We start from the raw sequence: 15,231 nt of genomic DNA on the forward strand, positions 1-15,231 counted from the left end.
TACATATTATTTGTACATACGGAAAAGATTGGGGCAAATAAATGACAATTAAAGCCGCAGATAATGCTTCGGATTAGTGCTGCAAGGTTTTCAACATTCTATCTTTTAAAATTTAAATCATAAGTTGTATTTATCAAAAATATGGTATCATTAGATTGTATGTTGATATACATTTCATGTGCAATGGCAGCTATTGAGAAATTAATGAACGGAACATCCCAGCGGATTCCGAAGTGAATAGACAAACATTCTGTTCAATAATCTACGGGGACAATTATTTGCTCTAGCTATAACTACCTACAACTTATTTACCCAGATGCATTTATCTTCATTCTTCCTTAAACATAAGAGCATTCTATAAAGTATAACATGCTGAATTACGTTTCCACGAACATTCCACAACTCAATGTATATGCCCTTCTGGTAAAAATACGTTATTAGAATGAGTGTAGATATACTATCGGCCAAAAAGAAGGTCGTAATCACAAGGATTGTTGCAAATAAATTCAAGGGCTGTAATTCCTATGCCATGTGTTGAGTTCAATGTACGTAGAGTATTTTCGTCGAAAATCTAACAGATTGTGCTAACCGTAACAATACGATTTCGATGCTTTAGAGTTGCGATTCGCAAAGCAAGTAAGACAAAGAGTACGGTTTGGATTCCACCCGAAACAAAAGCAACCGGGTCATACAACCCATATTGCCTGTAGCGGTCAATCCAATGAATTATATAGAGAGCGCGGTATGAACCAAGAAGAAGCAGATAACACTTGAACCAGGGTTCTACATGGAAAGTTTTACAGATTAACTCCATCTGCGGCAGGATAGCAACCGCCTCGAGAAAGATCGAAAATGACCATAAAATTTCAAAAGCTTCCATGCGATAGTTAATAAATAGGGCAATTACAAAACATGGAAGTATCAAAAACTCATTGTAGAATGTATCGTTTTCGCGATCGTATGTTTTTCGGTATACACTGTGCATCAACAATACAGTGATTAATGTAACACTCACGAAGAGAATCTTCATAAGCACATTGTACAGGCTGTAGGTTGCGGGAAAAGTCACGAGATCCGCATAACGCGTTGCAAATACCGTAACGTATAAAATTTGTGTTTTCCCCGATACGCCGAAACAAGATTTGGTGCGCCATATGTTGAAGAGTAGGTACAGTATAGCGAACGCGTGAAATGAGTCGGCTAGTAACCGGTATCCAGTAAGCTGAGAAAACAAAAAAATCACAAAACATCACTGCTCACAGCATCTCTGTTGATTCACAATTATATAGATATTAGTTTCAAATTACCATTATGCTGCGGCTCACGCTGCCTCAAACTATCGTTGTGATGTAAATCCTTTCGTCTACAACCCCAATCGAATATTGGTCATAAAATACCAACAGCCCGAATGATACAAATTTCGTACAAAATAACACTACTATCAGCAGCTCGCAGATCAAGGCGGTCCAGCAGATAAACCTGGAATGAATTCACGTTGTAATGGCGTGTCGAATATTCTCCCAAAACGCAGCCGCATCTGCAGTTGGATGCATGCATGCACGGTTTTTTTCCAAGTGGGGATTTACATTTGCGCAAATGCTTGTGCATGAGATGATTTTGCGATGCACGTTTATGATAGTGTTAGTTTCAATCCGGTAGTTTCGCGATACTCTCATGAGTAAAAGAAGAGCGAGCCAAAAAGTGGGAAAAACCCGAGCAACAAGTTATACTTGTACGACGTTTATACGCTAATGTATGTGAATGATAACGTGTATGCGGTGTAGCGCGTTTGTTTTATTTGATTCTAGAGAGTGGGATGGCGATCAGATGGTGCTGAGATGTCAGCATTACGGTCTTCAACTACGGTCAGCGTCTAGGTTAATTGAGGAGTCGTTCGGTTTGTTTACGATTCGAATGTGTAATGTACCATGGTGCCTTGACGCGCTATCTACAGCATCATGCAATAGCGTATACGTGTGTAAGGCGCTTTGGTGTATTTGATAGGTTTGGAGCACGTTGCATGAGATGCACTGTCGGTTGCCGTGGAGCATGTGAAGGAAGCATGAATGGGTTGAGAGGATAATGAACACATAGATGAATGAATCAGCGCATGAATGTGTGGGAATGAGCGGGCAAAATGAATCGAATGATAAAAAGAATGGGTTCCAGAGATTGGATGAAATTGAAATCAAGGAATGGATCTGTCGGTATGCCATTAATGGTGGGCTCCAGAGTGCGGTTTATTATTCTCGATAATTCAAGAAATTTGTTTGCAGCATTTCATTTGTTGAAATGTGTACAGGGGACGGTGTTGGGTGGCGTGACGAAGGATAGGTGAGGAAAATGGGTAATTAAAAACAATTTAATAGTCACATAAAAGTACATATTCAGTCTTAGATGACCGTCGAAAACCCAATATATACGTTTCATATCATACATTACGAAGTACGTCGCGCTTAGTTAGTTAGTTTAATATATCGCCCTCATGATTTGTACTCAAACCAAGGGAACCGGTACAAAATGAGGAGTAGCCATGCAAACTGTATGGGATATTTTTTGATCCTTCGGTTACGTGCAGCAAACCAAAACTTCTTCCGACAAGGGTGCAAAACACCTACTATACTGTTTGTATCATAGCGCCTCGCTTAGTACCGGATTTATGACACACGTTTAAGATTGACCTTACTTGTCATCTTGTTATTTATTTAAGGACGGCCTGGCCGTATTAAAAGGTCAGCCTTACAGAACACTTAAAACAAATAGCCATATCGCAGTTATTCTTGCTGTAAGTTTGGAAATATTTTATTATTTTCATCTATCTATCGATCCACATACATCGTTCTTTTCATATTACAGTACGCTTACCTTACAGTCACAGCAAATTATGATGGTAAAATTTATTTGTTTGGTAGCCGTGTTGGTTCGGCCTATTATAATAGATATGCTATGAATTGATTAGATATTCATCCTCTTTGAAGCACATGCTATGTAATGAAAGTACTTCATTGCAATCTCTGAAAACTTTATGCTCCCAGCAATGCATATTATTGCACGACTGTGATTTTTGTTTTAGCATGAACAATTTATGCATGTATCCGTTTATGCTGAAAAACATTCAGCAACATTGTAACAAACAAATTAAAGACGACGGTACTAAATTAGCATCATATCGTTCAGTCCATGCAAATACACATACCGCGCATTAATATCTTAGGAATGGCATACATTAAATAAACCGATATACATTTACCTTCACTGAAGAGACTTTTCAGTTCTATTCCCATTTGGTACCAAACAGCATCGCCTTTCATGCGGATCTTATTGTTAAAACACAAACACAAAATTGCTTGCTTTTAAAGCCACAAGGCCGAACATTTCTTGAAATTGTAATACTATGAATAGTTCTCATTGGTGACGCATCAGAAGTGATTTTGCATTAACTAGGAAGTAATTTTCTGTTGTTTAGAACTCCGATAATAACGCACAAGACCAAAGTTGCAACATCAGTCTCTAGCCAACCGTCTAGCCTATCGAATGTAATCTAACAGAACGCGATCGATAGCAAACTTGAAAACAACATTTTGTCAGTAAAGAAATATAGGGACAAGTAGTAAGGTAAATGTTCTAGCAAATAGACGCCTATTGAAAACAGTTTAGAATTTCGTTTTAGCCGGTTTCGCAAGCATTTGTTTCATACTGAACGAAGATAGTCCAATACCGAGGGCTGCTAGAAGTGCCGCAGATCTGGTAGTATTGCGATCCGTGGATTTTCCTGCTACTTGGTTAACCTGCAAAAACAATTAAGAAAAACAAATAAGTGTTTGCTTTGTGAAGCACGTTTCGGAATTATTATTGCGTAGTTAGCAACTGTTTCTATATTTATCATATTACAAAAATATGTTCACATAAACGTGGATAGACGAAATAAACATAATACAAAAATACCACATACTCCAGTTTTCCCACTGCCGTTTCATGCTTGCTCGTTCTAACTTTCAAAATGAAAGAATATCTGTTCAAAACATCAAATGCTTTTGGGCGGCATTTTAAAAATCTTTACAATGTTTCTTGCTATATGTATTGTATGTATTTCATGTGGAATGGCAATTGATAAAATATTTGATGTAAATTCATTTGTATGAGTTTTGATTTATATTACATATTACATCTTAGATCAAAATAAAATATATTAATCCTTTTTCAAAGTCTCGATCAACAATTATACTTATGACTTATGTGAGAAGAGAAAAATTGAGTTCTTCAAATCCAATTAATTGATTCTAAACTTTGTTCTATGAAAAACGACAGCAACAATGAATTCGCACACCGTTAACATTTACCTACATTCACACATTTACTATACATTCTTGTGAATATATCTAAATCCAAGAAAATCGAATAATAGATGCAAAAAAAATACAAGACAAGACTTTAAAATAATCTAACAGTAACAATATAAAGCCGAACAAAATCCCCTAGATGAAATAATCATTACTTCGTGGGTTTACACTTTGACCTTATGCTATCAGGAAAACCATTCTGAGCATATTTTTAAACACGAGTTTATCAAGTATTGCATCCATTAAACTTACAAATGTGAAATAATAGTATTGGAAAAAAATCGCAAGTACACTAATTTTGATTATGATTGATGGGTTTTCAAGCAACGTCAAACGTGTTGTGCTTGTCAGTGTTTTACTGCCGCATCACATGATAGGAAAGGTGAAGCTTTGCAAAACTCGTAACAGTGTGCCCATTTGAATCCAAAGCGCTCGTAAAAGATAAGAAAATTTGCATCGATTGCTTGAAATTCTCGAATAATAGCAAGACTATACAGTTTAACAAATGATAACTATTTTATCATTATGTTGCTATTTTCTAATATACCTGTCCATAGTTCAGACGAACTGCGTATCGGATGGCCTGTGTCGTTCTCATGGTTTATCTTCCCGTACTGTTGCTGATGTTACGGCAAAAATAGTGCCTGAATGTGTTTGCACGGCACCTAGAATCATCAAAAGAGGATTTAGCAAGTGTATTAAAAAAAAACAAAATAAAAAAGAAGGAAAGAATAAAAGTTCTACAATCATCGTCCAAATTTTCTGACGGCAGCAGTATTTCTTAAAGAAAATGTCTAACAAACGGGTTAATTACTGCTGTTGTAGATGTTTACATTCAAAATGTGAAATAATTTCTAATACTAAGGCCGCCACAGCCTAATGCAGTATTCTTTCACTGTTACGAAATTTATGTAATAAAAAATCTGGCCTTGTGCACTGCATGTAAAGAACAAGTCTCAATCCAAAACTGCCAAACTACGCAAATCTTTTTCAAACTTTATACTTTTCTCAACATTAAACTGCTAGAACTTCCTTATCAGTAACCAATTCACTAAAATATATATACATGTTTAGCCGAAATACTAACTTTTTGCAACGCGCAACCTTCACGGGGTCGTCTCTTCTTTCACAAAAATGAGAATGGAAGTGACAGTTTTACATGCGGAAGCAAACACTTCTTTGTAAGCCACTGTCTACAGAATGACAGATTCTCTTGTTAAATGTGCCATCTATGATGAATGAAATAATAATCATCCTTTGAAATTTAATGCCAGTATTTTTTTGTCTGTTATCATTTTACTTGCATTTTAATTCATCTTACTTTCACAACTGATGTTTGATTTCGTGTTTAAATTAAAAATTTCGTTAAAAGTTTAAATTTCGTGTTTAAATTTGTGAGTATTTAAAAACATGCTTTACAACTGTTTAACCGTTTTACGTCATGTGCAATATATTTAAGGTTGAAAAGTGAGACGCCCCATATTTTCAGTATACCACAGAATCAACAATAACTTTCAAACTAATTGGAATTTTTGAAATTTTCTGTCTATTGATTACCTTACGTTGTGAAATGTTGTTCAACTGTCTCCTTTTTATGGACTAGAATACCCCCTGGATCGTTTCCTCGCTGTCAACTCTGCTGTCAGTAACACACCACCTTGTTTTTGTGCTGGATTGCCGTTTGCGTGTTTCGTAAGTTCCTCAAAATGCTCTCCCCGGGTGTTAAAGAACGAATTGGCATCGTGTTTGAGGTGGTAAAAACCTCTTTTCATTGGGGATTCATTCCAACGCTCTTATACTTAGGTAATTAGAAGCATATGCTTCCCCAAACGCATGGGCCAATGTTTTGAGCTTTCATTGAGTGGTTTATGTATGTTCTTTTTTGTTGGCGATTTGGTAATTAATAATGGCATGTTTATTGCAGGATTTCGTAAAGGATCAGAGGCAGGAATGCCGCCACTAACAGTAGCGAATTTGTTATGGTAAAGCACTCGTAAGGATGGTGCTCAGCTGCGTAACATAATCCCGAATGTATATATTATGTGGGAATAAACTTCGTTTGCTGTGCAAAATGTAATGTGTTATTTTGTTCAAACTTAGCATCTGAAGTGTAAGGATTGCCTATGTATTCGATGTGAAAAGAAAAAGTCTACGGCCAGGCCGTTTTTAAAAGAATAATAATAACAAAAAGAAAAAGCACAGATAAAATTCAACATAAATTAAATTTCATTGAATTTCAATTGTCTACTAGTTATGACATAATTATAACAGCGATTGAATATACAATAACAAACTATAAGCAACAGAAGTCTACAACAGAAATGCAGTAATCAGAATATAAAAAACAGTACCGTAGTTGTGCTTCCGACTTAAATTGAAAAGCCAAAATAATATAATAAATGATTTTCAAACTACTTTTCAAAAACAAGAATCATTTTAATATGGTTTTTAATAAAATAAGACACACTGGTTTCACATTAGTAGAATTCACATTTTACGCAATGTACAACCGCTAGGCACCTTGACAAAGTGACTTAAGAAGCGTGACAGCATTGATAAGCCGTATGAAGTGCGTGTTATGTGCAAATTTATTTCACATTCCATGTGTGCAATTCCAGGCGAAATTTGAATCTATTATAAACATCATACGTAAAGTCCGAATTTTGTCAAACAAAATGTTCCATAAGTTACAAACTGCTGCAATATGGTAAGGAGCATGGTATTCATTAAAATATACCTATGATTCGTGTTGTTTGCCTTTGTTTGCTGTCTGAAGCCAACATATTCTAGAAGTTAACTTGAAAGAAACATCGCACTATTTCCATGATCATTATGTAATCATATAGTCGTAATGATATGAACCATTACAAGAGTTAATAGTAACGGATGCGTTTGTGATGTTTCAGTTCCAGACATTTCGCCACGTCTTGCAGCAACAGCGGCAAATCTGTTGCACGCCGTCAAATCAGCAAGTTGTTGATAGCTAACCGCGGAGAAATTGCATGTCGAGTGATGCGAACAGCAAACCGGCTCGGTATAAGAACGGTGGCTGTATTCTCAGACGCTGATGAAAAGTCTTTACATGTCAAGCAGGCTTGTGAAGCTTACAACATTGGTCCCGCAGCTTCCCAGCAATCGTACCTACGAGGCGATAAAATTCTAGAAGTTGCCAAAAGGGCAGGATGCCAAGCAATTCATCCTGGGTACGGGTTTTTATCAGAAAATGTGGAGTTTGCTGAACTTTGTCAACGGGAGGGCGTAACGTTTATCGGACCACCAGCAAGCGCCATACGAGACATGGGTATAAAGAGCACATCCAAGCACATAATGTCCGCAGCCGGGGTGCCTATCATCAACGGGTACCACGGAGAGGATCAATCCGATCAACGGTTAATGAGCGAGGCACAAAAAATCGGATTTCCGCTGATGATAAAAGCGGTTCGTGGGGGTGGAGGCAAAGGTATGCGTATTGCTGAAACTGAAAGCGATTTTATGCCAATGCTCCAATCTGCTCGAACTGAATCGGAGAAAGCATTCGGCGATTCGGCAATGTTGTTAGAACGTTACGTACGGTCGCCTCGTCATGTTGAAGTTCAGGTGTTTGCCGATCACTACGGAAATGCGGTGTATCTATACGAGCGAGATTGTTCTGTACAAAGGAGGCATCAAAAGATAATCGAAGAAGCGCCGGCGCCTGGTCTATCGGAGGATTTGCGAAAACAACTGGGAGAGGCAGCGGTGCGGGCAGCTAAAGCAGTAAATTACGTCGGTGCCGGTACAGTGGAATTCATATTGGACAAGGAAGATTTGTCCTTCCACTTTATGGAAATGAACACCAGGCTTCAAGTGGAGCATCCTATCACGGAAATGATCACCGGAACGGATTTAGTTGAATGGCAGATAAAGGTAGCCTCAGGGGAGCCCCTGCCGGTGACGCAGAAAGATGTTGTTAAACGTGGACATGCGTTCGAAGCTCGTATCTATGCTGAAGATCCAGCAGGTGGTTTTCTACCAGGTGCGGGTCCACTAGAGTATTTGTCGACGCCAGAACCGACCAATACCACGCGTGTTGAGACCGGAGTGCGTCAGGGTGACGAGGTGTCGATTCACTACGATCCCATGATTGCAAAACTGGTAGTCTGGGGTGAAAACCGCGCAAGCAGTTTGCAGTTGTTAATCGAGCAATTGACTAACTATCAAATTGCTGGGTTGCAAACCAATATAAACTTCCTAATCGATCTCGCACGCCATGACCACTTTCAATCGGCAGACGTTCATACAGGTTTTATAGAGCAACATATGTCCACACTGTTTCCTAAAAAGATAGTTTCTTCAACAAAGGTAGCTCAAATGGCAATAGCTCACATACTGAATGAACGCACTCAGTCTGGTGCTGGCTTAGGAGTAAAAACATGCAGCCCGTTTGATGCGGAGTACAACTTCCGACCGAACTATAATTTAACTCGATCTCTCAAATTAAAACTGGGAGAAACAGAGTACACCGTAGAGATAAGTGGAACTTCTGATAATTTATTGGTTCGTGTAAATGGTGCCGAATGGATGCAGGCATCAGTACGTCGTAAACCATATACAGATCGCTTTCAGCTTGAAACCAACCTCGATGGGCATGTTTCCACTTTTAATGCTGTGATTTCAGGGAAGAATGTGACTCTTTTCGATGAGGTACTTAATTATACAAACAATGGAGAACTTGTTGGAAATAATAATTTTTGGTTTCTTATAGAACGGTATGCTTGGCGGCGAAATAGCTCAACCCAATTTTCTGGGCACCGAGAGTTCCATGGGCGGTTTGGATGCTTCGAGTGTGACTGCTCCAATGCCCGGCGTGCTGGATAAACTGCTCGTGAAGCCTGGAGACAACGTAAAAGCAGGTACTCCTGTTGCTGTTTTAATTGCTATGAAAATGGAGCACGTCCTAAAGGCTGCCAAGGATGGTGTTGTTAAGGCTATTCCAAATGCGGAAGGAGCCAGTGTACGCAAGGGTGCAGTTCTGATTTCATTCGAATGACTTCGGAGTACAGTAAAGAGCAAATGTTTTGAACAGAGTGACACAAAGTGCATTTATTAGCTGGTAAATAGTTTCTAGGTGTTTTAAAACATGAAAAATGATAAAAGACATTAAGCGGAAATGCGTTTAACGCTATGCTGATGGTTAAAATCTTCCGATTGAATTCAATACATTCGCACCATTAATCAATACTGAAACAAGGGCATTTATTACCGTATATAATACAGGTAAAACATTCGAAAAAAGTTGTTAGGGCGTCTAACGCAATCATATATTGTTTCATAATTGAAATTATAAAAGCAAGTAGAGACATTAACGGATCTAAGTGAAATAAAATCTTGTTTACAAAATATTTCAAGAATAAATTTTGTTCTGGTAATGTAAATGAAGGATAATCTAATCGGCATAAGGGGAATAGATACTAAAAGTTGCCTAAACAGAGTGGGTAGCGCAGCAAGGAGACGTTCTTAAGGATACCCTAGCGAGTCGTTTTGAGACAAATAGTCCCTGACGAAACCCTGAGTCATTGTTAAAGGATTCAATGAGTTCGTTTCTCGCCCTATTAACATAATTGTAGAGGTTTTTATGAGGTAATTATAATCCGTTAACGCGTGACAACGAAAAGCCGGATAGCATAATAACCAAAACAATAAATTATTGGTAAAAGTAAATTTCACATCCGCAACCATTTTCCCGATCCTAAAGCCTGTTCTAATTTTTGATCCGCCATTCTCCCTTTGCATTACTACAGAGGGGATATTCACTTAAGATCTTAAAAAATTCACATACTAAATGCAAAATATTGCAAATATTACATATAATTAGTAACAAGAAATCGATACCACTATACCTCGTTTACCAAATGAGAAGTTGCCATAAAAAGTTTTATGGAAGATAGTTCATTCAATCGGTTCCGGGCATCTAACAAGGAACCGCTGAGACGAATAATGATACGTATAATGTAAGCTTCCCGGCAGCGTTATTTCTTGCGCCCATCGTGTAATCTTTTGCATGAGCGAAAAAACAAGAAATGTTTGCTCTATTCATATCAATCTTTAAAATTATAGTTGTGATTTAAGAGAGCTAGTACCGAAAACAGTATTATCTTGTGACTCCATGAAGACATTCTTTTATGGCTAAAGAGAAAATACGATTTTGAATATGTTTTTTCTCTTTCTCGCTTATGTTGATTGAGTAGATAGCACTTAAGACAAACGAGCTGGTTCTGGAACCATGGAAGACATTTAAGAGTGTCTTATATTTATTCGTAAAAATTTCATTTTTTCGTGGGCTACGTGAAAATTTCAATATTATAAATGGCCGTAACTAGATAGGGCTAGATCGTACAAAGGTTGAAGCGTTACTTAATAAGAAGAAGAAGCGTAACGCATAGCTTTCTGCGCGTGACCAACCCAGTCACAAGTAGGTTGACGTTTTCCAATGGCTCCTGCAAATGCCAAGAAGAGTAGCTTTACAGAGGTAGAAAGGGGCTGATTTACTTTCTTTCTTGTTCCCTTCTTTTCTTATATCTAGAACCATCCCGATCACGTTCTTTCACAAATTATTGATTTTGAGTATGTTATAATCGTTTCTAGACACAAATGCTTAGATTAAGTATTGAATACATATTGAATTCAATATTTAGCGAAAGCTAATAATTCATTTGGGAGAAGATAGCCGATGTTTGAGTGTAACACATTATAACATAGTTCTGCTCAAACAACGTAATATGACCGTTGTATGTGATGCGGTTGCCTCATAGTGCGCTGCACTCCTATCTTGCGCAGTCGGGTGCTGAATGGAATGATTGCGCAAGCTCGTTTTACTTTCGGTTAGAAAATAGTTACATCGCGTACGGAATAGCTCGAAACGGGTGTAACGCTACTCTTCAAGGGTGTGCTACTTTTCAATAACCAATGCTCGTTCCATTCGTTTGTTTACATGCCGAATCGGATTCATAATTCTCGCTTATCTGTGAACTATTATTGATTATCAAAGTGATTTGAATGGTTTTTCGATACGATCCGCTCATTTATGAAAAAAAAAACCACATAGGAGTGCACCGAATGCAGAAGAATAATAACTTGTGTCCAAACTAATCAACATCTGTTTAAGGTTTCAAGCAAGTGCAAAATGTCTGAGTTAAATTTCAAAAGTTTAGAAGACACCCTCAACAAGTACATTCCGTCGGAAGAGTTACGAGAAGTTAAGCGTGTGCTATATGGCAGGGCAGATGAGTGAGTAGAATCAGCTTGAGACACATCTTTTGTAATGATCACGTTATTTTGTAACACTGAGATGATACCACCGAGTCTTCACTTCGTTTTACGATTTGGTAGATAACGCCTGTTTTTATCTGAACCAACGTGACCATTTTTCATAATGGATACCGTATATATATAACTCTATGAAGATTTCATTTATTCATGATTGGTGTGCTAACATATGGTATGGGAAACAGCTAAAAATAGATAATTTGAATATTTTCTCCGTTTCGAGTGAACCTGAACTTGAGGATGTATTTTGATGCTTAAGTTTTAATAAGCATAAACGACATTGTATGCATGAAAGTATTTGCAGATAGCATTCAACGCTAAGCCATCAATTGTGCTATTCTAATTAGCACAGTTTGGTGATAAGAATTGATAACGATCCCCAATGGATGTGTCTCTGAAAAAGAACGATAGGTTATCTACCGGAAAGATAAGAAGAACGTACTTTGTCAGTCGAACAATAATCTAGCGACTCGAAAATTGTGAATTCTAACAGTATACGAGTATAATGATCATAGATAGCAATAAGAAGTTGATTACTGCAGACCTACAATTTTAGTATAAAGCTAAGACGTAGAACGCAGAGGAGCTTTGTTGTGTTATTGTTGTTTGGAATGATGTTAATAGAAACAAAGTCTCCAATCCAATAATCAAAATTTATACGTCAGTCCTTACATGTGGAATAATTATTTTTTTATTGCGATTGAGATACTGTATGAATTATTTATTGAAGTGCCCTGAATTTTTGAGCACATATTTGTAATGAGAAGTGAAGTTTTTTGAACTTAGCATGTTACGAGTAAATGGCTTTTTGAAAACTGGTTTATTGGTTTTGTTTATCATTAGTGCTATGGGATTAGCAACAATAAATGTAACCAAGAAGTAAAGAGAAATAAATATTTCTTATCCTTTTCAGCAATGAACTTTCATTTTCAGACGAAACCATTTCTTTGGCGAAAGACGTCGATATCGAATTAAAGGGATACGTTTTTACCGCCCGGAAAGAGGATCTTCGACGGCCAAGGATTGTACGTGTAGCAGCTGTTCAAAATTCGGTCGATATACCTACTACTGCACCGATCCACGTCCAACGAGATGCGTTACATGAGAAAATCTCAAACATTTTACGTGTCGCCGTCACCGCCGGAGTTAATATTGTATGCCTTCAGGAAGCTTGGAGTAAGTTTGCAAAACCGAGTATGATGATGAAAATTAGTCCGATTTTAATACCATGCTTGCTTGTTCATGTTGATTGCAGCCATGCCGTTTGCATTCTGCACGCGTGAGAAATTCCCCTGGTGTGAGTTTGCAGAAGATGTCGAAAATGGCCCAACGACAAAGATATTGAAAGAGTTGTCCAAACAATATAACATGGTCATCATTTCGCCCATTCTTGAGCGTGACTTGAATCATCACGACACGATCTGGAATACGGCAGTGGTCATTTCAAACAACGGCACTGTTATTGGGAAGCATCGCAAGAACCATATTCCCCGGGTGGGGGATTTTAACGAGTCTACGTATTATTTCGAGGGTGATACGGGCCACCCAGTGTTCGAAACGCAGTTTGGTCGGATCGGCATTAATATTTGTTATGGACGCCATCATCCGCAAAACTGGATGATGTTTGGTGTAAATGGAGCGGAAATTGTGTTCAATCCGTCGGCAACGGTGCGATCCGAGAGGTTTTGTCACTTCAGTTATTTCAACATCTGATTTCATTCCTTTTTTCAGGTAGGAGGACTCAGTGAACCTCTATGGGGAATAGAAGCCAGGAATGCGGCAATAGCCAATAGTTACTTCACTGTAGCAATAAATCGCGTGGGAACGGAAGTGTTTCCGAATGAGTTTACCTCCGGCAATGGACTTCCGGCTCACAAGGATTTTGGACCATTCTATGGATCATCCTATGTAGCTGCACCTGACGGTTCCCGTACACCTGGTTTGTGCCGGGATAAGGATGGTTTGCTCGTGGTAGAGATGGACTTGAATCTCTGCCGTCAGATAAAGGACTTTTGGGGATTCCAAATGACCCAGCGTCTCCCATTGTACGCTGAAAGCTTGGCTAAAGTCATCAAACCCGACTACAAACCACAAACAATAAGAGAAAACTGAGCCATGATTCAATGAAGCGTGTTAAAGGGGAGATACAGAGTATGTCATTCATAAACTGCATTGTTGGGGCTCGCGAAAGAAATTACAAAAAATAAATCAAACATTGTATGCTACCAAATCGTATCCTGCACAAGGCATCTGCATTTTTAAAAAGGTTTAATTTCTAAAAAATAAATCACTTTTTTGATTTTCAACTTTTATTTCGCATATTTTGTTCGCGTGGTTTTCAATTTAGTGTACATTGTTTTTTTTTTCTCTGGAATTCTTTACTGCTTATCTATATCTGAGTGGTTACGTCCGTAAATTGCACCCACTTAGGTATCTAAAACTAATTAACAAACAACATTAGTCTGGCATGTAACTACATGTAATATATATACAGAATATATGTAATATATATTCATGTAATACATATATACATGAGATGAGAAAATATAATGCAATAGTTTCAATGTATTATAAATTCTCATTTTTTGAATTATATTTCTGATTCATTCCATAACGTCTGGAAAGGTTAAGTTGAACGCACACCTTTCAAAAAAAACTATTAAGTACAATTCTATTCATGAAAATCTGTGCCAGCGCTTAAAGTTGCCATAAATTTAGCAGATTTGTAGGTGGTTTAAATATTGGATGTTATTGTTTGGCAATTATTTCAGTTAGCAAAACAGCTTCGTCAGGATGTAGTTTACCGCATGTGTTGTTGGCATGTTTTATCTCTTTTCTTTCCATCATTCATCCTACATTTTTTTACCGACATGCTTTTTAAAAATTCCGTTGAGTTATTGATACTTGTCGACCATTACAAGCTATTAGTTATATTGCGATTTCTTTCCTGTGGTGCATGTTACAGCATCAACTTGCTCATCATCACACTTTTGCACATTAGCTATCCATCCCTCAAGTATGCCTTGAGTATCTGTTTTGCTGTCTTTACATATTGTCCATATTTGTTTACATAAATGTGGCTTCTGATAGTGTAATCATAGTTGAATTTATCGTGCGGCTTCGAGGTGTAAATTTGTACCACATCTGTGTGACGTTGTATCCTGGATAAATTTAGTTTTAGTTTGATCAAGCCGTATGGTTAAGCAAACATTTTTATATATATTAGTAATGTACGGGGTCTCAAGATGCCAAGAATCTCGTAATTAATCAGTTAACTTATCTTCATGCACACTGTAGTGCATCATTAGCTGACAAAATAACTACTACATAATATTGACTAACCGAATGATTGGCGTGGTGCATATATGCATTAATAAAATCTATTAGCAATTTAGTCGGTTGAGTCATGTGTAAATTGCTATTTTTTTCTAGCAGCATGCTCCTTAATCTACTCCTATTGAATACCCCAGTAGTAGCGCTTAAGGTATGGCTTCTTTTGTTTGCTTACAATAGCTTATGTACAGATTATTAGACAGAGCTGGTGAAATGCTTATTTGAACGGTTTAGGGTTGGAGGTTATATCAAA

The 15,231-nt window shown here is 37.6% G+C and overlaps 4 protein-coding genes across 4 annotated transcripts; 3 read left to right on the forward strand and 1 right to left on the reverse strand.

Moving 5' to 3' along the window:
* Positions 1–140: 140 nt before the first annotated feature.
* Positions 141–3,655, reverse strand: LOC128727791 (ER lumen protein-retaining receptor-like). The gene is made up of 3 exons (XM_053821734.1): positions 3,251–3,655; positions 1,308–1,479; positions 141–1,222 (listed from the first exon to the last, which is right to left on the reverse strand). The coding sequence occupies exons 2-3, from the start codon at positions 1,308–1,310 to the stop codon at positions 572–574; spliced, it is 654 nt and encodes a 217-aa protein (XP_053677709.1). The 5' UTR covers positions 1,311–1,479; positions 3,251–3,655; the 3' UTR covers positions 141–571.
* Positions 3,656–5,997: 2,342 nt separating this feature from the next.
* On the forward strand, positions 5,998–6,631 carry LOC128725893 (mitochondrial import receptor subunit TOM7 homolog). The gene is made up of 2 exons (XM_053819667.1): positions 5,998–6,143; positions 6,265–6,631. The coding sequence occupies exons 1-2, from the start codon at positions 6,047–6,049 to the stop codon at positions 6,324–6,326; spliced, it is 159 nt and encodes a 52-aa protein (XP_053675642.1). The 5' UTR covers positions 5,998–6,046; the 3' UTR covers positions 6,327–6,631.
* Positions 6,632–6,958: 327 nt separating this feature from the next.
* On the forward strand, positions 6,959–9,619 carry LOC128725702 (methylcrotonoyl-CoA carboxylase subunit alpha, mitochondrial). The gene is made up of 3 exons (XM_053819467.1): positions 6,959–7,047; positions 7,247–9,023; positions 9,085–9,619. Exons 1-3 carry the CDS (start codon positions 7,016–7,018, stop codon positions 9,367–9,369), a joined length of 2,094 nt encoding a protein of 697 aa, XP_053675442.1. The 5' UTR covers positions 6,959–7,015; the 3' UTR covers positions 9,370–9,619.
* A 1,834-nt stretch (positions 9,620–11,453) lies between these two features.
* LOC128723402 (beta-ureidopropionase) lies at positions 11,454–13,898 on the forward strand. The gene is made up of 4 exons (XM_053817136.1): positions 11,454–11,606; positions 12,559–12,821; positions 12,901–13,313; positions 13,377–13,898. The coding sequence occupies exons 1-4, from the start codon at positions 11,503–11,505 to the stop codon at positions 13,755–13,757; spliced, it is 1,161 nt and encodes a 386-aa protein (XP_053673111.1). The 5' UTR covers positions 11,454–11,502; the 3' UTR covers positions 13,758–13,898.
* Positions 13,899–15,231: the final 1,333 nt, after the last annotated feature.

The sequence above is a fragment of the Anopheles nili genome, chromosome 3, assembly GCF_943737925.1.
Source record: "Anopheles nili chromosome 3, idAnoNiliSN_F5_01, whole genome shotgun sequence".
Classification (NCBI taxonomy): Eukaryota; Metazoa; Arthropoda; class Insecta; order Diptera; family Culicidae; genus Anopheles; species Anopheles nili.